This window comes from Corylus avellana, chromosome ca1 (assembly GCF_901000735.1).
Source record: "Corylus avellana chromosome ca1, CavTom2PMs-1.0".
Taxonomy (NCBI): Eukaryota; Viridiplantae; Streptophyta; class Magnoliopsida; order Fagales; family Betulaceae; genus Corylus; species Corylus avellana.
The window spans coordinates 49,179,831-49,205,992 of NC_081541.1; the positions used below are offsets into that span (position 1 = coordinate 49,179,831).

Genomic DNA, 26,162 nt, shown 5'->3' on the forward strand with positions numbered 1-26,162 from the left:
GACTCGAATATTAAATGAAGCATTTCATGAACACAAATCCTGGCTCGAATATTAAACGAAACAAGCTCGGCTCGACTCGGCTAAGCTCGTGAACAGCTCGTATAAGCTCGAGTGTGTATATATATATATATATATATATATAAACTAAGTAATAGATAATTAATTATAAATCTCATAATTATTAAAACCTTAAAATTGCATTTATATTTAAGTGTTAGGGAATGAAAAATTCTAGACCTTTCGTGATGAAAGAGAGAGAGAGCAATCATTAAAAAAACCTCGATTCAACTAGAGCAGATCCAAACGAAAGGAAGAAGAATCAAGCAGAAACTATTGAGGGAGATTGTGAAAGGTATAAACTATTGATGAATCAAATAGACCCAAATACTATCACTACATGTCTGGTGAGTGAGAGTGAGAGAGTGGGAAATGAGAGTTCAGGTGGAAGATCCGTTGTGACTGGTGAGGGGGATTGGGAGAGAGACGTTAAAAAAATATTTTTTTGTAGGGGGCGTTGTCCCAATGCAGTCTGAATGCAACCTGTTAACTTGTCCCACATTGTTAAGAAAACATCAATTTCTAAGTTTGCTTATCTATAAAAGGATGCATATCTTTTCTCTTTGAAACCAAATGCCCTACTGTGTTGACTCAGGCTCTATACTTGACTAGCCATGCTAAGCAAATACTCATATGCGAACTAACTTCTTAAGCCGTTTAAGAGTACTTGAAGTTAAAAAAAATTTTTAAAACAAAAACATTAAATATAAGAGCCAGCTCGCGAGCTGGCTCAGCTCGACTTATTATTAGCTTGAGCTCGATTTTTTTGGCTCACCCTTGAGCTCGACTCGAGCTCGAGCTCGAGTAAAATTTAAACGAGCCAAGCTTGAACAAGGGAAGCTCGCTCAAGCTCGACTCGTTTACACCCCAAAAGCCACCCTCAGCCCATCTAAGGGTACAGGGAAGCATGGTCATTGTAACAACACGCAATGAAGCTGTTGCATCAATCATGCGCACTATTTCAACTCATCATCTAAAGAAGTTAGTAAAAGAAAATTGTTGGTCATTATTTGCAAAACATGCATTCCACAATTATAGTTCTAATGCACGTTCAAAGCTAGAAGTAATAGGTAGACAAATTGTGAAAAAGTGTGAAGGCCAACCTTTAACAGCCAGGGCAATTGGGAGTCTCTTACAATTTAAACTAGATGTTGATGAATGAAACAGGATATTAAAGAGGGAATTATGGGATTCACCAATTGACAAGACAAATATTCTTTCGGCTTTAAGTTTAAGTTATAAATATCTTCCATCACATTTAAAGCAATGTTTTACTTACTGTTTAGTATTTCCTAAAGATTATGTTTTTGGAAAAGATCAAATAATCTTATTATGGATGGCAGAAGGTTGTTTAGAAGAAAAACTAGAAACCAGAGAATTGAAGAGGTTGGTGAAGATTACTTTCTTGCTTTGGCACGTAGATCATTGTTGGAACAGTCAAGTGGCAATAAATTTTGTTTTGTAATGCATAATCTTGTCAACGACATGGCAAAATGTGTATCTCAAAAATTTTCGTTTAGACTGCAGGTTGACCATTCCAAAGAAATTGTGAACAAAACTTGTCATTTGTCGTATTTCAGAACAAAATGGGATACCTTTAAGAAGTTTGAGGCTTTTTATGAGGCTAAGCGGTTGCGCATATTCTTACCATTAAAATTGCCACTAGAATATTTGAGCTTTTACTTAACAAAAAGAGTACCACTTGATTTATTGCCAAAGCTAAGACGCTTACAGGTGTTGTCTCTGTCTCACTACAAAAATATGACTGAGTTACCTAAATTAATTGGAAAAATTAAACATCTGCATTACTTGAACCTTTCTTCCACTGCAATTAAAAGATTGTCTGATTCCATATGTAAGTTGTGCAATTTGCAAATATTGAATTGCGAAAACTCATTAACTTATGTCATCTTGATATTAGCGGAACTGCAATAATGGAGATGCCAATGCAACTGGGTAGACTAAAATGTCTACAAACTTTTAGTAGATTTATCATCAGCAAATCTAGTGAGGCTTGCATTGAAGAGTTGGGGAATCTTGCAAATCTTCGAGGAAAGCTTTTTATTTCAAAGCTCCAAAATATTGTATCTCCTATGGATGCTCTAAAAGCATGTTTGAAAGACAGGAAGTACCTTGAGGAGTTGGTGTTGGAATAAAATTCATTGGATACTAACATTTTAGAATGTAAAAGATCTGTGCTTGACAATCTTCAGCCTCATAGTAACTTGAAAAGTCTCACCATCAACAACTATGGCGCCGAAAGTCTTCCGGATTGGGTTGTGCATCATTCATTCTCTAATATAACATTCCTTCGCCTAGAAAACTGTAAGCATTGTCTCAAATTGCCACCACTTGGACAGCTACCTTCTTTACAGAACCTCTCTGTTGTTGGGTTTGAAGGAGTTGTTAAAGTAGATCGTGAGTTTTATGGTAGTGATTCTTCATCAGTTAAGCCATTTGGAGCCCTGAAAGTTCTAAGGTTTGAGCAAATGTTGAAGTGGGAGGAATGGTCTTCTTCTGGTGCTGCTGAAAACGAAGGTGGTACTTTTCCTCAACTTGAAGAGCTTTATATTGATTCATGCCCCAAGCAAAGAGGAGGGCTGCCCGTCCATCTTCCTTCTTTAACCAAACTTGAGATTCATAAATGTCCGCAGCTAGTGGCTTCACTTCCAAGAGCTCCAGCTAGTGGATTCATAAATGTCCAGCTAGTGGCATGAACGCTTGAAGGTTAGCTAAATGACAATTAATTCATTTTCTAAATGTTTGGTTCATTTTTTATCAAATGGGGTCTGTTTTATATTGTCTAAATTCAAGCTCTTTAATTTCTTTTATTTTTAACAAGTATGGGATTTTTTTTAATTGCGGGTTTTTCTCTTAAGAAGATGGCTTGCGTACCTCCCTTTCTTCTATGTGGACCAACAAATGTTCTTAATTATAAATACGATCCTCTTGCTTTTCCTATTAACTTTCTCAAATTCTTTCGTATGCATGGTTTTCTAGTTACGTCATTTGAGAATCTACAGTTTTAAAAAATTGTAGGGAATCCTAATCCTGTCATGCTACCTAAGTATTTATTTCCAAAATTTTTAAAATTAAATTTACCACAAAAGTCGCATGAGAAGTGTTTGCCTTCTTTTGGAAAGCCTTAATTTCAATTTATCTCAAATTCTTACACATTCAATGCATAGATTGAATTATTGACCTAAGAAGTTTTTGAAACACCAAAAAGTCTAACTAGATGCACGTTGTGTTGGTCTTTTAAAAGAATGAAAATTCCTTCCCTAAATATCTCATAGCATAATTTATTGTTTTCAAATTAAAGATCAAATCTCATAATTTAACTCCAACTATGGGAATTAGAATCATCTTCAATTCATTTGATTTGGATAATTTCCACTTAGTCATATTGGAGAGATATTTTTATCCTCTCAAAAAGTGAAAAGACAAAAATACTTCTCCAACATAATTTCAAATGACTTAATTCTTAATTTAATATTGTTTATTGTTCAAATGAAGTCTATTAACGATATGATGGAATAAGATCCTCTACAGTTCATTTGAATTGTATAATATCCAGTCAGTTATAGTGAAAAGACATTTTTATCTTTTCACTTTTTTAGTGAACAAAAATACCCTTCTACTATAATTAACTAGATATTATCCACTTCATTTGAACTGGAGATGACTTTAATTCCGATAGGATGTCATTTAAACTTTAAATAGTAATTAAATGACGTAAATTTATTTTATTTTAAAAAAAAAATGTCGTGTAAAAACCATGTTTTTGTTAAGTTCATTAGGAGAAATTGATTTCAACGAGTAAACTGATAAAAGACTGAAAAAACCCGTCTTGGCTCAACCACTCCAGGTATCTCTCTCGTGTCTTTTTCATCGTCTTCTTGACTCTGAGTTGTTGAATTCTCTTGAATTAATTAACCTTAGAAAATCAAAAGATTTTGTGTTTTTGTACGGAAAGCTGCAATTTGTATGCACGAAATTGTTGTAATAATCAAAGTTGTAAATCTATTCCAAAGGGACTTTTTTTTTTTTCTTTTTTTAATTGAATAAAGAAAAAGATTACAGGGGATATTTCTCTATAAAAATATTTTATCTGAAAATCAGGCAAAATTCTTGCCAAGTTTAGAAGAACAAAATGATTAATCTTTGAAGCCAACAAAACACACACACGCTAAGCCTTAAAAACATGATTATTCTTTTTAATTTGATAACATGTCTCTCTCTTTTCTGGCTCACAATTTGGGTTTGTGGATATTACTTGAAAATTCCATTTTGTTTTTATATATATGTTTGGTAACATTATTTGACAATTATCATCTCTGATTTAGGTCATAGTCTCTTATTGAACACAAACCAGAGTAGAACAAACAGTACTACAACAGTTTCAATGGAATCCAATTGGGCATGTCTTCCGGACGACCTGGAATCCAATTGGGCATGTCTTCCGGACGACCTTCTTGTTTTGATTTTGGACAGGTTAATAACACTTTCAGATTATGTTTGCTTTAGTGCTGTTTGCATGCCATGGCAAGCCATTGCCCTAGAGAACTACTATGGGGAGAGGCGTCACAAACTTTCTCTTCATCAACCTCCATTACTATTTTTAACTCACACCCATCCGTCTATAGAAGGAGAAACTACAATTAGCGTACACAATATCAGCCACCAAGACAAGACATATGAGTTAAAATCATTCATACCAAATGGTAATGACAGATGGTTTTGTTCTTCACATGGTTGGTTGATTACCGTTGATAACAATTTTGTCATCACCCTATCAAACCCATTTTGCTCTGATGGAATTATTTGCCTCCCACGAGTTTTTCATGTACATTGGTATGATATTCAGAAGGTTATATTGTCAATTGACCCTGTTGTGGCTCCTGATGATTATATAGTCATGGTCATCTGTAGCGACAGACGTGGTCTTAAAAAATTGGCTTTCATTAAGCCAGGTGATAAAGGATGGACCCACATCGTAAACAAGTATATCATGGATGTTATTTATTCCAAAGGTTTGTTTTATGCCCTCTATGCGTTTGGTGCAGTCAAAACTTTTGATATTAGTGAAAATTTTCCCAAGTTGAATATGGTTTCAACTAACTGCTATACCACTGCCTCTTATCTGAATAAGAAGTATCTTGTGGAATCAACTGATGATGAAGATATACTAAAGTTTGTAAGGATTTTAGTAGTTATTAATGATGAATTGCCACCGCGTGTGGAGACAATAGGGTTCAATGTTTTCAAGCTACTAGTTTTGGATGGGGAGAAAAAGTGGGTAGAAACAAGAGACCCTAATGTTCTTGGTGGTGGAGCCTTGTTCTTGGATGACAATACTTCCACCTATGTTCCTGCTTCAGACATCCTTGGATGCAATCCGAATTCCATATACTTTGTTGATTGTTGTTTACCTGGTTATAATACTCACCCAGCAGGTGTCTACCCTCCTACTTCTTATGACATGGGCATCTTTTATTTGGGAGATAGAAGCTTTCAATGGCATTGTGTATTAAATTCTCCGTCTTCTCCAAAATCAATGTCCCACCCAATGTGGATCAAGCCAACTTTTCAAGGAAAATAGCGGAAGCTCGTACAACTCAATAATGCGGCAGTAAAATTAGTAGTATCATTAAGTTGTATGACACTAGTATGATAATCTACTAAATGATTATGATTATGATTTTTTTTTTTTTTTTTTTTTTTTGAGAGAAATGATAAACACTTCATTCAAAGAAAAATGGAAATTCCGGCCTAAGCCTTACAAAGTTAGAGCCATCTACTCTAAAAAAAGAACATCTGAGATACAACTAGGAGACTCCTCCAACCATGCTTGAGTTTCTGAAATCCTAATTGCAAATTTGGCTAGACCATGGGCTGCTAAGTTAGCCTCTCTTTTTACATGCCTGATATTCCATCTGTTTAGAGACCCCAGTACCCATTTGATATCATCAATAATCTGTCCGTATCGTAGCCAGCTTTTTTGGGGATCACTTATCACCTTCACCACTTGCAGCAAGTCCCCCTCAAGGAGCAAGTCATTTATTCCCACCTCCCTGCTGAACTCCACAGCCCGTAAAGCGGCCATAGCCTCGACTGAGACTGGTTCATGAAGTGCCATAACAGGTTGGCTTAGCTTAATGCTGCCATGGTGTTTCCCTTTTCATCTCTTATAATAACCCCCACTCCCATTTTTTTCTCCCCTTCTGCTATAGCAACATCCCAATTAATCTTGAAATTCCCCTCCGGTGGTTCTTCCCAATTTTGATGAATCGGTCGTGACAAAACAGGAGTGTCCTTATGTTTCTCATTTACCTTGCGGTATAGCTGGAGATGATCAATGGCTTGCTTTGCAATTACGCTAGGGTGTGAAAAAGCTTCCCCGTGCACCACCTTATTTCATTGATTCCATATTCTTTTAGCAACCATAGCAAACAGCTCCAGATCTTCTCTCTGTACCGTCCCCATAAGATATTCCACCAGCTCACAAAAATTATCACCACCTAATCTACACTTTTGGAGCTTGCTACCACTAACACACCAGACGTCCTGAGAAGATGGGCAGTCCCAAAGTATGTGGTGGGTGGTTTCGACAGCACTGCAACAGAAAATGGAGATATCATCCTCAACCACTCTCCGCTGCTTAAGATTATCTTTTGTCGGAAGAATTTTGTTGCAGGCCCTCCACAGAAACACTTGGGCTGAACGTGGAATCTTCAAACCCTAAATCATCTTCCATACGGCCTGCGTTCTCACCCCCATAGAGCATTCTCCCTTCAATCTTTCTTGTCTTTCCTTCTCGAGGTGATACGCACTTTTTACCGAAAATTCTCCTGAATTCGTCGCACGCCAAATCATCTTATCATCATCATGGTGATGTCAACTCAGCGGGAGATTACAAATCGCAGTAGCTTCCTCCTCACCAAAGTGCTGGAATATATACTGCCTATTCCATCTCACCGGGTTTTCTTCCATTAACTCAGCTACCAACGCGTCCTTCCCAATAAGTGAACTGCACGTCTGTGTGGAGTAAGTTATCGGCAGGGGAATCCATTTATCTCCCCTGATCCAAACTGATGTCCCATTGCCAATGCGCCAAAATATTACTTCTTCAAATAACTCCCTACCAATCAAAATGCTCCTCTAGGCGAATCACGGCTTACTCCCCAATTTTCCTGACAATAATGACCCTGTAGAGTAATACTTAGCTTTGATTATCTTCGCTGCCAAGTTGTCAGGGTATTGCATTAAGCACCAACATTGCTTCGCTAGGAGAGCCTTGTTAAAACAAATGAGATCTCGGAAACCCAAACCTCCCAGATTTTTTGCACGTCCCATCCTCTCCCAACTCATCCAATGTATTTTCTTGTCATTCTCCTTGTGACCCCACCAAAAATTCTGCATCAATTTGTTAAGCTCCTTACACAATCCTAATGGGAGCAAAAAAATGCTCATGCTATAAAATGGTATGGCTTTGATCACTGCTTTGATTAGGACCTCATTTCCCGCCTGAGATAGAAATTTTGTCTTCCAGTCTGACACCCTCTTCTTCACCTTTTCTATCAGGCTCTGAAATTCCCGGATTCTTGACTTGCCCACCAACGCCGAAAGCCCCAAGTAAGTATCAAATCTTTGTGAATCAGGAACTCCTACAACCTCCAAAATTCTATCTTTTCTTTCTTGGCCTGTATTTCGGCTGAAAAAGACAGAAGTTTTATCGTTATTTAGCCGTTGCGCCAACGCTTCCTCATAAACCCCCAAGACCCCCTTCAAGCAATTCCACTCTTGTTCAGTAGTCTTACAAAAAAGAAGACTATCGTCAGCAAAAAATAAGTGATTTATCCTCAAGTCCTTAAAAGAGGTTGGGACCCCCTTCAAACGTCCAATCCGCTCTTCAAGTGATAGCATTGAACTCAAGACCTCTCTTCCCCCATCAGGTTCTAGTGGTCTTGATAAAAAGCTATAGGGAATCCATCTGGGCCCGGTGACTTCATGGGCGCCATTTGAGAAAAGGCCTGGCTTACTTCCTCCCCCGTCACCTCACACAGCAGGCGGCTATTCATCTCTGCCGAGACCCTCCTTGGCAGCACTTGGATGCATTCATCAATCCCCCGAGGACCCAACGAAGTAAGAATACCTGTGAAGTGCTCCTCAAACGCCTTTTCAATGCCCACTGGGGAATCCCGTCTCACCCCTTCACCATCTAGAATAGAAAGAATTCAATTTTTTTGCCATCGGTGGGATGCACATGCATGAAAGTATTTAGAATTTCTATCCCCAAGAGCTAATCAGCACTCATTTGCTCTCTGTCTCCATTTCATGTCCAGCTGCTCCATCAGGTTCTGGGTTTCTGTTTGGAGTTGTAAAATGCGTTGTAGGTCCCATTCCCCTGCCCCTGAATGTAAATCTTTTAACGTTGCCATATTTTGCTGCACATCAGTTTCCGTTGGGTCCCGGTGCACTCTTCTCCATCTGAGTAGTGAACCGCTACTCTTCTTCAGCTTGCGTAAAATTGGAGCCCAGCACCCACAGTTTCTAACCTTGACCCTCCATATTTGCTTAATGACACCATTCACATCATTCTTATTCCAAGCTACCTCGTATCGGAACATTTCTTGGGCTTCAACTCTTTTTTCCCATCTCTGGTGGAACCAGACATGCAGGGGAGCATGATCAGAGGAGCAAGATGACAGAATTTCAACTTGTCTGAAAGGAAAGAAATCCTGCCACTGTGAGTTTGCTAATACCTGGTCAAGCCGTTCCTTAACAAAAAGACCCCCTGCTTGTTTGTTGCTCCAAGTGGAGTCAGGTCCCACATAACCCATATCCTCCAACCGACATGTGGTTAGAACCTCCCTAAAGTTTTCCATCTGCCATCTAGCTTTACGGCCTCCACCCCATTTTTCATCATCTTCTAGTGTCTCATTAAAATTACCCAAACAAAGCCATGGAATTGGATCATACAAATGAAGATGACGTAGAAGACTCTAGGATTCAGTCCGGTGACCCACCTCCGGGTGGCCGTAAAAACCAGTGAACTTCCATGGTTGGCCCGATCCTTCTGTTATCACTATAGCGTTGATGTGACGCTTGCTATAGTTTTGAATTTCAACTGAAACAGTTGAATTCCATAGGAGTGCCAGACCCCTACTGCGACCAACGCTATCCACAACAAAAACACTGTGAAAACCCAACCGTATTTTTATAGAATCAAACCGATGGGCCTGCAGTTTAGTTTCCATAAAAAAAACTAAACCGGGGTGCTTCTCCTTCACCAACCTGTGAAGGTCCCGAACTGTTCGGGGGTTCCCAAGCCCTCGACAGTTCCAACTTAAAATACTCATGGTTCCAGGCAGGGCTGTGCAACAGCTGCCGCCTTCTTGTCACATTTTCCTGCACCTTCCCATTTTCCTTTCTTCCTGTTTACTTCATTCAACTCAGGCAAAGCTAGCCCATCCGCTTTGCGAACACCCGCCAGTGGATTGGATTCCCCTTCCAGACAAGTTTGTGATGGTAAAGTCACCAGTCTTGCACGTTTTTTCCATTTCATGGGACCTTGTTTTTTCTTTCCTTCAGCTTGGACCCGCATACCACTTGCCAATTGACACGTCACTTCATCAATAATCCCACCACTTCCGCTGTTTTGTCTGACTTGGCTCCGTCTCCAGAAGAGGAATTAACTCCTTTAGCATGCCCCACCTGCATTTTAGTCTTGGACGTAACCCCCTCCCCACTATTAATGTCCTCTCCCAAAAAAGAATTAACTCCTTCAGCATGCAACGCATGCATTGAAGCCTTGGACGTAACCCCCTCCCCACTATTAATATCCTCTTCAAAAATGGGCGTAACTTCAGCGCCACTCCCCGAATTAAAACCTTCCAAATTCGGTTTCTTTCCCACAGCTGCAATATGTGAATCCCTATCCTCATAATGTTTTTCCGTTATATTCCTTTTTTCCATCGAATCCCCATTAATGCCATAACTTCTTTCCCCTTTTGCTTGCATTGATTCCCCTTGATTTCCACTCAAATCATGTTCTTCCATACGGTATCCCCGTCCCGGCCGTGAACGCTCCTCCGGCCGCCGGAATCCATGGAAATCCCAACCCGTGCTGTTCCCCGAAAATGTGGGAAAAAAATTGGTCTGGCGCTTCTCTTCCTCCCTAGAGCGATTCTGGAACGATACTCTTAGCCAAGGACCATATTCCTTCTTCGGTTTCTCCCCAATATCCTTCAGATGGTTCCGTTTTGAACATCCCGACACTCCATGACAGACCACACCACAGGAAAAACAAAACCGAGGGATCTTTTCATATTGAAAAGCCACCCAATGAGTTTTGTTTTTAACTTTTAGCATTCTGCCACAAAGAAGTGGTTTACGCACGTTCAGTTTGACTCGCACCCGAAGATATTTGCCCCAGCCGACTCCTCCTCGTTCGTATCCACCTCCTCCACCTCTCCAAGATAAGAACCCAATCTTTCGCCAGTTGCTCTCCCCATATAGGCCAATGGGAGATTAAACATCCTTACCCAAAAAGAGGCGATGTTGAATGGTAACTCGGAAGGAGGTGAGTTGCCATCAAAATCCAGTACAGAAAATAAACTACCTTCGAAAGTCCAAGGCCTGCCTTCCAGCACCCTTGATTTGTCCCATGAGTTTTCAAACTCGATGAGGAAAATATTATTCCCCAACGCCTTGAAAACCATCGATCATGTTGGCATCCAACTCCTTATCATTTTTGCTTTGAGAATCTCCTTACCAATGCTTCGTTCAGACATTAATCTCCCCACAAGACAGGCTCGACCCTTATTCCCAATGTTAATGAACTCCTCCTCTGGGACCTCATCAACCGCCTCCTCCTCTTCAGTCAGCGTGAAATTCCTCGACATCGAAGTCAGATCTTCAGCCATCCTCCTACGAATTGGTGGATCGGTTTTTTTTTCTCCAACAACAGATTTTGCCCCTCACAATTCCGGAAGGAATTTGAGAGAAAAGAAACTCCTCCTCTAGGTCTCCGATGACAGCCTAGAGAGAAAAAAACATGTCGTGATTATGATTTTTATATAGTTGTTATTGTTATCATGCTTAATTAATACTTGTCTATATTCACTATTAATTTCTATTGGATCATTATATTGAGTATACACCTTTTTTTAATGTGCGTTTTGGGGTGTTTTTTTGTTTTTGATTTGAAAAATTATTGTGATGTGACATAAAAATAAAAATAGTATTTTGTATTTTTGGGTAGTTTGTTGATGTTTTAATGTTGAAATACAAAATAAAAGACATAAAAAGATAATTTTAAGAATGGAACTTGGGCTACAGCAAGTAAATAATGAAGGATAAAGTCCACTTAACCCCTTTAAACTACCGTCATATTGGCAATCTACTCCTCAAACTATCAATTACAATAATGTACCCTCCAAACTACTCAAAACAATACAATGTACCCCCCCCCCAATGCTAACAAAATGATGAAATTACCCCTTTAAAATTTTCAATAAGATAAAAATACCCTTAAAATTTTGAAAAAAAAATTAAATTGTAGTATTTTTATTTTTATTTTAGTAAGGTTAATTTTTTTATTTTGTTAAAATTCGGAGTACATTGTCACTGTTTTGGTAGTTTGGGGGGTAAATTGTCGCAATTGATAATTTGTTATCATTGAAGTAGTAGTTTGAGGGGGTTAAGTAAATTGTACCCAATAAAAAATAAAAGAGGAAATACAATAATGATTTTCCCCTTGTTTTAATTTAGTCGAATGGCTCTAATCTTCAGTTTTCCTTAGGCTCCTACGCCTAAAATTACTATCACAAGACATTTTCCACCTCTAATTTTTTTAAAGGATAAATGCATTTTTTTTAGTTCTTGTGGTTTAAGGTTTTATAAATAGCTCATTGAGTTTTAAAAATGATTAATCACTCATTAGAGTAAGCAAAACACAAAACAAATTGCACTTAAGCTAAACAAATAAAAAAAAAATTATTTGAAAATCAAATATAAAATATATTTAAAAAAAAAATTACATTAAAATCAATTGAGTTGGAACCATTGAAAAGTAACTTAAATGAGATTTTGAAAGGAAATGTGCCCAACGAATGATGTGCATTAATAGACATGAATGGAAATAGTCTTTTAAAAGTGCTCTAGTCTTTTCAAAGAATACTTCAGGCTTTTTTAACGTAAAATGTTTTATTTTGAAAAATATTTTTAGGGAAATTTCTTCAATTCATATCACAATGTTAAAAAATTTCCATATCAATAAATCCCACAATCTTGCTTGCACAAAACTCTTAACTTTGCAATTCCATGAATTCGAAGTAATCCATTTGAAATTTAAGCAAAAATAGTATATAAAAATAAAATAAAAAAATTGCAGGTTGAGACCTTATTCCTTACCAAGGTCCTATGGTTGCAGCCACAAAAAAAGGCTTAAGGTAGTTCCAAAAAAATTTCTTTTACAAAAGAAAAAAAAAATTATAAATAGACCTTAAAAATTACTTTTACCCCCTCAAAAAAAAAAAAAAAAAAAAAAAAAATTGCCCCCCGCCCCCAAACTAAAACATCTAATTCCGCCCTGAATGTTTGGTGTGGTGGTTGCATTTTCGTGGTGACGCAAATGTGATAGCTAGTGGTGGCATGACCGTAGCGATAGGTTTCGGTGGTGGTTAAAGTTGTCGAAGTCTCAAGATTGAATATATAGGATTATGGTTGAATATGAGACGGAACTGTCACAAAAGTTTATAGAGAAGTTGTAATAAAAGTTGCATAATCCAAACATTTTCCTAAATTTAACCTAAGGGGTGAAGTCAATTAAAAAATAAATAAAAAATAAAAAAAAATCTTGTAAAGTAAATAAATAAATAAATAAAGGGGTTGCCTTTACCCTTTTTTTTTTTTTTTTTCCTGGATAAGGGGTTACTAATTGTGAGCAAGACTTTATAAAGTTGCCATGACGCATGATTGGTTTGGTTTGGTAGACACAAACAATAATTACATTACCCCTTTTTTCCCGATAAATGGAAGGCATTTGTGCTCGCTGCAAGCTGGCTTTCCAAATAAGCTTGCAAAAATGCCTAAAGAATTGTCCTTTACTTACAAGTTTTAGATGCTTGAAGCCCCCGGCAATGTCCTTCTCACCCCCACACAAAAATATATTTGTCTCCACGTTTTCGTCTATGCCATTCTTTAATACTTTTTCTCTCTCTCACTCTTTTTTTTTTTTTTAATGAATACAAAATTAGTCCATATGAATAGCGTATTACTATAGAAATGACATCGTTTTGATTTTTTTATTTTAAAAAGCGGTTAGCAGTTATTAGAGTTACCAACCGCTAATTGCTAGTTAATTTTGCTTAGACGGTTATGATAATTAGCTTTCCAATAACTGCTTACCGTAACCGCCCTTTCACTCTTAGTATATGGGGTATGAAAAAAATATATATATATTTAGTTTTATATATTTATATTTTTTTTATTAAGTAAGATGTGTGTTGTCATTTTACTGGTGTTGACATGGCACCTAACAGAATTTATCAAATGTTTTAACGGAATTTGACTCTCGTGACTAAATTATTGTTTTAGCATATCCCATGAATCTCTGAGTTCATTTTAATACGATAGTGAGCAATTTGTAATTTAGGCAAACTTCATAGACTAATTTTGCATTTATTATTATCTTTTTAACTGTGAAATTTCTACATTAAGAAAATTACTTTTTTTAAAAAAATTATACTAATTTTAATTTGGATTGAATTCTAGTCATAAGTTTGTGATTTAATAAACAATATCTTAGTTCTGATTTTTTTTTTTTAAAAAAAAAAAAAATTATCTAATCAATTTTTGCAGACTTTTATACCCTCCTCCGATTTACCCATGGGCCCTAAAGGAAAATGAATATGACTTCCAATTAGATGGCTCATAGTTTAACTCAATAAACCTCCTCTCACTCCTCTCACTCGAAATGTAGTTTTCAAGGAATACTATACATACTCCTCGACATGCCTTTTAAGATCACAAAATTCAATACTAATTCATTTTAAATTAAATAATAATTTTAAAAGTCACGTCACATAATATGAGAGTGAGAGTGTGTAATAATATTACTCATTCCACAAATTTGATGTAGCAGTATCAACCAACTCTTGAATGTTTTTTTTTTTTTTTTCCCAAAACAAATATTGATTTAGGTTGGTTGAAACTATCACATTAGCATTGTAAGATAAAAATATAGTAACTAGCAATACTTCTTGTCTGCACAAAAGGCTGAAGGAAGATTCGAGCTACCCCTTATAGACGTCTTTTTCTTTACTTAAGGAGAAAAATATAAACAAACAAACAAACAAAGCGCAATGCTATTTTTTACAACAATTTATTACACCTAATATTTAATATTAACTAACGTAGTGACCTTTTATTTTTTGTCAATAGTGTAAAAAAATATTAAAATCAAATTACTTAAATAATTAACGAGCGGGAAATATGCGTGGAGTGGAGAGTAGTAAACCATTTTAAAAACGTTTTACCCGCCACCGAATTATATATATATAGTTTACTCAAAATCCCATCTCTGTCAGATTCGCCAACTGTTTCTATGAAGCAAAAGCACAAGGGATCCCCCCCAACTGTCCCACACCGGAAGCAGACACAGTTTGGGCTTTGAAGCCAATAAAATCTCTATGAGTAATTAATATTCACCCATTCATTTTCATTTCCCCCTTCAAAACACCACCAACCATGGTTTTCTCTCCCAACCTCTTCTTCTTCATCTTCTTCTTCTTCCTCTTCTTCTTCTTCAATTCTCTCAAACCCAGCAATTTTGCTCATGCATTGCCTGATGATGATCAGAACCCAATTACCCATTCCCCCCAAATCAACTCCAACTCCGTCCTCGTTGCCCTCCTGGAGTCCCACTACTCCGAGCTCGCCGAGCTCGTCGAGAAGGCGGCGTTGTTGCAGACACTGGAGGAGTTGGTGAGCCGCCAAAACCTCACCATCTTCGCCCCCGTCAACCACGCGCTCCAGCGCGAGTTCAAGCTCTTCCTCCTCGAGCCCCGAAACCTCCGCTCCTTACAGACCCTCCTGCTCTCCCACATTGTCCCCAAACGCGTTTCCGTCGACACGTGGCCAACACTGCCGGCGTACGACTCTCTGGCTCGCAACCGGCTCGAGCTGACAAGCCAGGCTTCCGGGGAGATGTTTGTGGGCTCGGCGAGGGTGACTCACCCGCACGCCGTGAACCGTCCGGACGGGGTTATCCACGGGATCGAACGGTTCGTAATCCCCGAGTCCGTACAGCAAGACTTCAACAATCGACGGAGCCTCCGGGAAATCTCGGCCGTCAAACCGGAGGGTGCCCCGGAAATCGACCCCAGAACGAAACGGTTGAAGAAACAGAGCAAACCCGGTTCGCCGCCGGTTCTTCCGATATACTACGCGGTGGCACCGGGTCCTTCCTTGGCTCCGGCTCCGGCACCGGGACCCGGCGGGCCCCACCACCACTTCGACGGTATGAGGCAAGTGAAAGACTTCATCGACACGCTCTTGCAGTACGGCGGGTACAGCGAAATGGCCGATATGTTGGTGAACCTCACGGGTTTGGCGACCGAAATGGGAAGGCTCGTGTCGGAGGGCTACGTGCTGACCGTTTTGGCTCCGAACGACGAGGCCATGGCTAAGCTGACCACGGACCGGCTGAGCGAACCGGGCGCGCCGGAGCAGATACTGTATTATCATATCGTACCGGAATATCAGACGGAGGAGAGCATGTACAATGCGGTTCGGCGGTTCGGGAAAGTGAAGTACGATACGCTTCAATTGCCGCAGCAGGTGGTGGCTCAGGAGGCCGATGGGTCGGTGAAATTCGGGCAGGGCGAGGGGTCAGCTTACTTGTTCGATCCCGATATTTACACGGACGGGAGGATTTCGGTGCAGGGGATTGATGGAGTTCTGTTTCCGGTTCAGGAGAACAAAGCTGAGGATACCATTGCTTTTTCGCTCGTTAAGGTTGTAGCCAAACCCAGGAGAGGTATGTTCACAAATTTTCCTCTTCCTTTTTCTTTTTTCTTTTTTCTTAAATTTTAAATTTTAAATTTACCAAAAAAATGGAAAAAATAAAATAAAATAAAACTGTGGTATCGGTGGTATTTCGGTTTCGGCGTTTCGGTTTTGACGGCAGGGGTGACTGGGATTTCCGGTGAGTGTGGGGGATTGTGTCGGTGGGTCAGAGTTGGTCTTTTTTCCTGGTTTCTGCTGTCGTTTGTGTCTGGTGGGGTTGGGCCCGTTGGGGGTTGGGGATTGGCCGGGATCGGCAAGCTGTGGTTCAATTGCTTTTTCTTTTGCATTTATCTTTACAGTTGTACCTTAGGATGGAGGTTGATTTCTAAGGTTAAAATTACATAATACAAAGAATCCGATGCTTCAATCTAACAGAATTTTATCTCACTTTTAGTTATTAGATTTTTTGTTTTTTTTAAGAAAAATGCTAAATATTATAATTTTATTCAATATTTAAAATTAATTAAAAGGTTAATTGGGAGTACTATTATCTTAGTATTATTGAATATAATTATAGTATACCGATTCAAACGCTATTTTACTCTATTATTGTAAAATGTTACTGAGTGAGATAAGAATTTAGAATACAGCATAAAGCGGAGGTCACTAGTTCGAACCTCTTCTCTCCCTTCCCTTATGTAACATATCAAAAAAAACCAAAAAAAGAGAAAGTATATAGCATTATTCAACGATCAATTATGCATTATATTCTAAAATACTTTTACTACAATTTTTTACAAATTAAAGTGTCGGGGTTAATGTGGCATTGTAACATCAAACATAAATAAATTTAATTGTTTAATAGTTGACATAGTAAAATATCATGTGTACTTACAAAATAATGTGGTAATCCACGTGACATTACCATGTGATAGTCACAATCTCTCTCTCTCTTAAGCACAATCTTCTCCATTTTGATCCATCCATTCCGGGGCGGAACTAAATGGGGGCTTATAATTTAGGCCTCCCAAGCCCCTATTTTTTCCTAATTTATTTTTAAAAATGCTCTTATAATTTTTTTAAAATTAGAAATTTACTTTCTCAAAATTTTTGATATTTAAATTTTGTCCCCCAAACTCTAAATGCTAGTTTCGTCCCGGCCTCCGTCTTATGATTTGTCACAGTAGAGATTCACACTATTACTATTTTTGAAAGGATGAAGAATATATCATAAATTACTTAAATTTTATATTAATTCAAGACTATAAATTACTTATTATAAGCCCAACTATAATAAGATTTTAATATGTTTTTAGAATCTTGACCAACTCTCAGTCCAAATAAACCCACGGTAACAACAGCATGCATGTCTTTACGTACATATATATATTTTCAACATGATTTGTTTTTGTCTTCCTTAATTATGATATTGTTAATTATCAGTAATTTGATTTAAAAAAAAAAAAGTCATCAAATGAGTCATCATCTATTAAATGAGTCATCATCTATTTTTTTTTTTTTTTTTTTTTCTAATAAGAGGGGGGAGGGGCGACCAGTGTAGATTTCCCCCCCTGGGCGTGACCATAGGGGCCCCCCCTCGCCATGGAATGTCCAGTTTGAGCCATAGCTACTGCCTAAGCGGCGAGCCCGTCACCACAGCCCCACAAAGGTGCGAGTTGGTAAAGCCCAGAATTGAGCACGCACTACTACCGCAAGCGGGTTCGAACTCGTGCCCCTGGAGGGGGGGATTTACCCGGCTGCTTTACCATCTCGACTACCACCTTGGTGGTCATCATCTATTAATTATACATAACAAGATCTTCCTCTAAATTAGAAATTAGAATAAGAAAAGAAAAAAGAAAAAAAAAAAAAGATCTTCCTCTATAATTAATTTCGTGCTTTGGCGTTTCTGGCTGTCAGAGTTGCATCCGATCTCACATATTCCCTCCATCTTTATGAATTAAATGCTTCTAATTTTTAATTAATTATACAAATCGATGATTAATTTATGCGATTATTTTAAGCACTTATTAATTGGTGGAGAGTTGCTTTCATGATCAACCAAAAGAAGTTAATATGTAGCTTTCGATTATTATTATTATTATTATTATTATTATTATTAACGATAATGTTTTACAGGAAAGTTGCTCGAAGTAGCATGTCGGATGCTTGAAGTTTTTGGACAAGATTCTCATTTCACCACGTGCCAATGAAGGAAATGAGAAAAACCAAGATCCTCTCTCTCTATATATATATATATAGGTTAAGAAGAAACTTGAAAGAGGAAAAATGTCAAATTTATTTTTGATTTTAGCGACAACTATCAACGACGACTCAAATATTGTCATTAATTAATATGTATTTATCATTGATGGTCTGCAAAATCATCGTCAAAAGCTTGCTTGTTAATGACCAAATTTATTGAAATTAATAGAAGTTCATATGAGCTAAAAACAAATTTGAACTTCATGTCATGCAAAATTTTTGAATAGATTAACTTCTTATCTTTCTAAATATAACTATCGCTTTTTTTTTTTTTATTATTATAGTTTGGATTTTTTAAGCAATAAAAAATGTGACGATGAAATAACTTTGTTTCTAACCTTTTCTTTTTACCATCCCAGCTGCCTTTCACATTTTAAAAATAAAATAAAATAAAAGATAGCCTATTGGAAAGTGGCTAGTAGTATAATTAATTAATTAATGGAAACTCCATGGTGAAAAAAGCAAAAAAAACCAAAAAAAAAAAAATGCAATCTATCATCATCACTCAAAATTCAAAATTTAAAATATAGGATGTCCTTGATTAGAGAATATTCAATAAGCTAACTAATTCAATTTGATTTTCATTTAGAGTGTTTTGGTGCTCCCGAAGTGTGACTTACTATACTTAATAGAGAAATGTTATGGGTATCAAATTTTTTATCAAAAGATAAGTACCATAATTATGTAAAGCTTATTCATTGGTATTTATAACATTTTTTTTAGGGATAAATGCAAAATGTTAGACTTACAACTATTTTGCAATTAGTTGACATGTTTAACACGTGATTTGAAGGTGTTAAAATTTTTTTTAGTTACTAACATGACTTCAATTACATGTTAAAACGTGTCATCAACTTGTAAAAAAGTTCTAAGTGTAGCATTACTGAGTAATGCTAGAAATTACTTTTTTATCTCACAAATTTTCCACAATAATGATATGGTAATCTCAATCAACCCTTGAATCAATCTTTGTTTTTTTTTAAAAAAAAAAAAAAAGCATTGGTTCCAATGCCATGTCATCATTGTGGAATAGTTGTATGATAAAAATGTAGTGTATAGCTTTACGCTTACTCTTTTACTATTGTATACTATTAACTATATGAGTAATGTTAGAAACTATATTTTTTTTTATCTTACAATATCTCACAATAATAATGTGGTAGTCTCAACTAATCATTTGGATCAATCAATGTTTTTAAAAAAAAAAAAAAAAAAAAAAACAACTAAAGGTTGGTTAAAACTATCACATCATCATTGTAGAATAAAAACGCATCGTATAACATCATTACTCTTACTCTTTTAACTATATAAATAAAGCTAAAAACCACATTTTTATCTCACTATGTTGAAATGGCAGTGCCAATCAACACTTGAATTAGACCATACTAAAAAAGTACATATTTAATGGTTGATTAACACTACCACATTAACAAGATATGATTAAAAGTATAATTTATAGCATGACTCTAATTATACTTATATGAGATGCTAATTGCTTGTTTACACAGTAGGTTTTCGGCTTTCACAAGGGAAAAGTCTGCAGCCAAGAATGGTACGAAAAGGGAAGTTTCTAAGCAGTACTTCTATGATTGCATGAGCAGGGAAGGTCGGTTTTACAAGATTTTTGTATATGATTTTTGTGTGTACAAAATGGGGGTTGCCTATTTGTCTACTTCTGGTTGGTGAGGTGGGGAATATATGGGTAATTGATTTTGTTGATTTGGAAGGACCAAAGAAAGTCTACAAAGTGGGGTTTCTTATTTATTTGTGTGTTTATGTTATTCCCATGGATGATGGTCCTTGTTAGTGAAATGTTACATTTTATATTTTTGTCTTGTTTTTATTTTATTAGATTGAGTTGACCGTATTTATCAATTTTTAAATGTAAAAAAAAAAAAAAAAAATTAAGGCTTTACTGTCACATCAATCCAATGAGATAGAAGTGGGATGAGAGTGTATAGCATTACTCATTTTATTATTAAGCTACTCGAATTTTATAAAAAAAATTTGAGCTATACTGTTCCAGAGGATGACGACCTTTAGCTTTTGAAATGCAATTTTTTAAAAGAGTAATGCTACTTATATTCTTACTTTTTTATACTCAGTTCTCTATACTTATAGATAGCTTTTAAAACCATAATTTAATTTGAGATGAATCTTTATTAGATTTTAATCCAATTTTGATTTTAAAAGCCACTTATAGATATAAAGAAATGAGAAATGCGAGGTGTTCTTCTAAAATTCTCTTGGTGTCCTCCCAACTGTGATGTAGCTTTTAAAATTTTCGTTGAATTTGAGATTATCATTATTGACTTTTAATCTATTGGTGATTTTAAAAGCTACATCACAGTTGAAAGAACATCAGAAGAACACCTAGCATTTTCCTAAAGAAATTGATTAAAAAAATTCCAAATTTAGGGTCGATGTGCTTTCCCAAATTTACCCTTTTCAGCCTAGTCTTGGGTCATGTGGTTCTAGATTTAAAGCTCTTCATTGAAGGTCCAATTCAGTTCACACTTTGTTGGACTTATGGAAAATCTAACAAGTGTTGCTTCATTTCCCCATTGGGTCCATTTCTCGGGCTCTTAGATCTATCAAAGACCTTTCTAATGGATCGGGTTTGGGTCTAACAGTTGATACCCATTTTTGCATCGGGTCAGAACAATACAATTTTCAAATAATCAGGTTTTCCAAGGTTAAAATTTTAGAATTTTCCAAATTGGGCAGCGTGGGGTATGTTGGATCTAAGAGGCCAATCCTTGTTCCAAAGCAAAAAACTTGGCCCAGAACTTAAAGGGAAATCTCCCAAGGTTTTCTAGACAATGGGCTTTTCCTAATGGGTTGAGAAAATAGGGTAGCCAAATTAGATATACCCCATTCTCATGGTTGACTGAAAATTCTTGGGATGATTTTCATACTATAGTTCAATCTATAAATAAAATAAAATAAAATAAAAACTCTAACACAAATTGAAATCCTTAATTCTATGATGTAAACCTCTGCTTCTTCAACCAAAAAATAGTAGGTAGATCAAGATTTAAAACAAAATGTTACTTTTCCTTGAAAGCTTGATACTTTTGATTGTGTCTGTTTTCCATTAATCCAACTTCATTTATTGCAGACACAATTACAAAACAAGATAAAGGAAAAAAAAAATCATTTATTGTGGATATGTATGAATTTAAGATTTCTCATAAAATCTTTATGCTCTTGATGCTTCTTATCATCTAACTGTCTTGATTTATCATGATAATACCATTGTTAATTCCTATTCTACTTTCAAAATTTTCAGGTGATGGAGAATCTGAATTTGCTAAAGACATATGTGGTATCCTCTACCGAGCTTCTATAAATGGCGATTGGAAACTTGTCTTGGATAAACTTCAGGAGAGCATACGTCTTGCTGAATTTCCTATATCGTATATGAAAATGAATGCTCTTCTAGTTGCAATTGTAGCAAAACAAACTAGTTTTGCATATCAATTGGTGAAGTATATGAATCCGCCACAGTTGGAATTTCAAGACGTGAATGGAGATACATCGCTTGTCTTTGCTCTACTATTAGGAAATTTGAAAATTGTTAAGGAGATGGTGAACAAGAATCGTCGGTTATTCATGGTCCGAAATGCTTTGGGATATCTACCTATTCATTTTGAAGCTTCGTATAGACATAGAGACATTTTGTTGTTTTTATATTCTGCGACCGTCTTTGTTGATCAATGATTGCATTGAGCTCCTTGGGTATACTATTTGCTCAGATTATTTTGGTATGTCCTACATCTTACCAATTGTGACTTGAAAATTAATTTCATTGTTGTTAGTGAATCATTGTACTTTGTGATTGCCTAACTTTGAACCAATCTTTGACACTAATCAGACTAATATGTGGTTTTGGTGAACAGATTTGGCAGGAAAAAATTTTAGGAATAAAGAAGTATTGCCATTTGCAAAGGATAGTTGTTGGACTGTAGTATTGGAACACTTGGCAAGGAAATCATTTTCAATTGGTAGTAATAGTCAGATGTCATTCTGGGAAAGTTGCATTGGCTTTTGTTAGTTTTTCCACCAACTCAAACTTTCTTTTGCATAATCAAATATATATCTATCCTCCATCTTTCTAACTCCATAACTTGTTATTAATTGTTCATGGATTCTTTTCCTAATCACAGGGTTTAAGGGCTTCTATGACAAAGCTTTGATGCGGATGTTTGCCCATCAACTTATTGAAGACATGTGGAAAATTGTTAAAAATTTGCCAAGGGAGGAAACTATAAAACATTACTCTACAGCTCTTTTGGCTGCCAAAAGTAGGAAATTTGAAATTTCTCTCCATCCTTGTACGCGATGATCCTACGATCATTTGGACAGTTGATGACAAAAATAAAAATATTTTTCATATTTCAATTCTACAATGACATGAGAGTGTATTCAATTTAATACACGAGATTGGTATGTTCAGGGATATTATTTCATGTACTTTTGACAATATGGGGAACAACATGTTACATATGGCTGGTGAATTGGCTCTGTTTGATAGACTTAACATGGTATCTGGAGCAGCACTTCAGATGCAAAGGGAGTTGGTATGGTTTGAGGTGTGTTAGTTATGTTATTCAAGATTCATTTATTCTAGTTTTTTTTGTTAATTATTATTATTTTTTATGATTGATTCATTTCTTCTAGTTTTGTATATATTTGTCGATTTGTAGGAAGTTGAAAAGAATGTGCCCTCTGCGTTATTGTGGAGAATTCAAAAGAACTAACACCAAAGGAACTATTTAGAGAAACATATGGAAGTTTAAGAAGCGATGGTGAAAAGTGGATGAGGGACACGGTAACAGGTTGCATGGTTGTGGCTACTTTGATTGCCACCATGGTTTTTGCTGCAGCCATCACTATACCAGGTGGCATTGATCAAGTGATTGGTACTCCTATCTTTTTGAAACTTAATTGGTTCGTGGTTTTTTTCGTTTCAGATTCAATAGCACTCCTATCATCTTCAAGTTCTATTTTGTGTTTTTTTGTCAATCATCACTTGTCGCTACACAGATAAAGATTTTATCCATTCATTACCAATGAGGTTGGCGTCTGGACTGATTACCCTATTAATCTCCATAGTGAGCATTGTTGTAGCGTTTACTTCATCTTGCTTCTTGGTCTACCAAAGAAGAATGATATTGAATCCAATTCTCATAATTTGTATAATTTCTGTCACGATTTCCTTTTTTTTTTCTTTTGATGCATTATAGACTTTATGTAGATGTAATACGCACAACATTGTGGCATAGATATATTTTTCGGCCACGTAATCGTAGGTTTTTCTAGAAAGTGAGGATTCAAACTCTAACAATGTGATTAATACTTTGAATTGATGTCAGTCTTCTTTGCTATTTTATTTAGTTTGTGTATGTGCATATGCTGGCTTTAGGGAAAGAGATGAACCATTATAACATGGTAATTGTTGTTGGAAACACATTCCTGACGCGCCATTTTGGCACGTCAAAAAATTTCCTAACGTGTCAAAAAATAACACGTCAGGAATTTTTGACATGTGAAATCCAACACGTCAAAATTTTCTTACATGTTGGATTTGACACATCGGGAATTTCTGACACCCACATTCTTCACGACTGAAACACGTCAGGATTGTCCCGTCAGGAGGGTTTACTGACGTGTCAGACGACCTGACACGTCAGTAAACCTATGTCAATAAAAAATCATTTTTTTGTAGTGATTGTTTTGTAATAGACTGTGGTGGTGTGTGCTGTACAGTTTGAACATAGATCTTATCTAATGCTTACAATACATAAATTAAATACATGATAACAAGATCAGATAATGTTATCTAAGGTTTGAATTTGAATGTTGTGGCTGATCTGGTAATTGCTGATGAGCTGGTGACTTCGTTGATGATTCAAACTCTTGAATAGAATGTTTATCTCTAACATTATCGGGTAGGCCATTTACTTGAAAAATAAATTCAAGGATCAGTCTTATCTAGAGAGGCAGACTAGAAGTGGAAAATATCAAAATCTTCTCAGCAGGAGCTGAGGTTAGACATTCCTGCAAGGAAAATGAGGGAATTTTGAGGAAAATGGTGTCCTTAAAAAAGTTGTGACGACTGATTGGGAACATGCTAGAAGAAGGTGTATGTGTAGAGACATATATGGGTGACTTTTCTAGAGAACTGAATAGGCGCTGGAAGGGCTTTAGAGGTAATTGGTAAAGATTATAGAAATGTGAAGGAAAACTAGACGTTTGATTGGCACGGTTGTATTAATATTTTGAAATGAAAATATGATTGTTAGCTTTAAGATTTATAAAAATAAACTCAGTTTTACGTGATTGATCAGGCAAAGATATGATTGTGGTATTTGTTGGAAAGGAGCTAGGACTCATACAAAGCCACTTCTCAGCTGCACAAAGTTGCTCAACAGCTAGCTGTATATATTCAGCTCTCTTGAAGCGAAAGCCAGGCCGCTCACCAAGCCGCACCTATTTTATTTTTATTTATTTTTATATGTTTATACAAGAGGAGGAAGAAGAGAATTCGAACTAGTTATCTCCACTTCATGAGACGTAATATACAACCGATTGAACTATCCTCTTAGGGCCAGTCACACCAAATTTGGTCACCCTTTAAAACAAATCAATATTTGAAAAAAAAAAAAACAAAAAAGAACAAAAACAAATCAATCATCAATTTGATAATGACGTGATGTGATGGCTTACCATTAAGAATGGATCACTTCAATTCATGCTTTTCTTTTGGTTTCTTAAGAAACGGCAAAACTTATTCTTCTTTTTTATCGGATAGAGAAATTTAACCTCAAATATCATATTTGTAGCGTGATTGATTTAATTGTCGGCCAAAGTATCACTATAATTAATTAATTACTCATATATATAGAGAGATAAAGTTTTTTCTCTAAATAAGATTAGGTTCGATTTGTTTTTTTATTAATTTTATCTTAGTCTATTAAATAAATATTTATCTTTATAGCATGTGATTTTTATGTATATTTTTTTAAAAAATACATATGTGATATGAAAATCACATACTCTAAGAAGATATTTCGGATTTGGATCCACTGAAATTCTTAAGGGAATTTCAGTTTCTGAAATTTCAGATATAGGCCGTCTATTTTTTATTAAAATGTCATTATTCTGTCACGTTTCTCATTACTAATAAAATTATAAAATAATCATTATTTAGATAATACTAAACATCCCAACACTTTTTCTCAAATTTCTTTTCTCAAAATGATCTGATCCATTCAATAAATAAATAGATTTATATTATTATTTTTTTTTTTCTTAAATGAATGTGAGGTTCAGATCATTTGAAAAAGAGAATTTGAAAAAAAAAGTGTTGGGATGCCAAGCAACCCTCTTATTATTTTATTATTAGTAGGACACGTGGTAAAACAATAATCTTTAAATGAAAAATAGAAGGCCTAAATTTGAAATTTCAAAAACTGAAATTCCCTAAAAAATTTAGTAAATCTTGATTCTCTAAAATCAGTCAAACATGGAGTTGGCCATTAAAGACAAATAATTAAATAATTGATGGAGTTGTCAACTTGCCAAAGGGTAGGTGAGCCATCCTTAATTACTTGAGTAATGAGATACTTACACGACAAAAAAACTGATTTATCATGATACCTTAGTGTTGTTTTAATAAAACGGCACTAAAAGGAGTCCCATTTTGAAAAGTAAACTTAATTGGTGTCGATTGTGTTAGTTTATGTTTTGACACATTTGGTGGTTTGTATATAATTAGATGAAAATGAGTATTATGTCTGAACATCCATAATCTGTGTCTG

At 36.1% G+C, this 26,162-nt stretch overlaps 3 protein-coding genes across 3 annotated transcripts in view; all 3 read left to right on the forward strand.

Annotated features, from left to right (window-relative positions):
• LOC132174157 (pentatricopeptide repeat-containing protein At1g63080, mitochondrial-like) overlaps positions 1-2,774 on the forward strand; it is a 3,777-nt gene extending 1,003 nt beyond the window's left edge. Inside the window, exon 2 of the mRNA XM_059585852.1 lies at positions 2,239-2,774. Within this exon, the coding sequence (XP_059441835.1) occupies positions 2,239-2,774 (536 nt within the window). The remainder of the gene's footprint in view (positions 1-2,238) is intronic.
• A 1,688-nt stretch (positions 2,775-4,462) lies between these two features.
• Positions 4,463-5,659, forward strand: LOC132174163 (F-box protein At2g17036-like). The gene has a single exon (XM_059585858.1). It carries the CDS (start codon positions 4,463-4,465, stop codon positions 5,657-5,659), a length of 1,197 nt encoding a protein of 398 aa, XP_059441841.1.
• A 9,004-nt stretch (positions 5,660-14,663) lies between these two features.
• LOC132166076 (fasciclin-like arabinogalactan protein 15) lies at positions 14,664-18,433 on the forward strand. The gene is made up of 2 exons (XM_059576832.1): positions 14,664-16,102; positions 18,211-18,433. Exons 1-2 carry the CDS (start codon positions 14,812-14,814, stop codon positions 18,282-18,284), a joined length of 1,365 nt encoding a protein of 454 aa, XP_059432815.1. The 5' UTR covers positions 14,664-14,811; the 3' UTR covers positions 18,285-18,433.
• Positions 18,434-26,162: the final 7,729 nt, after the last annotated feature.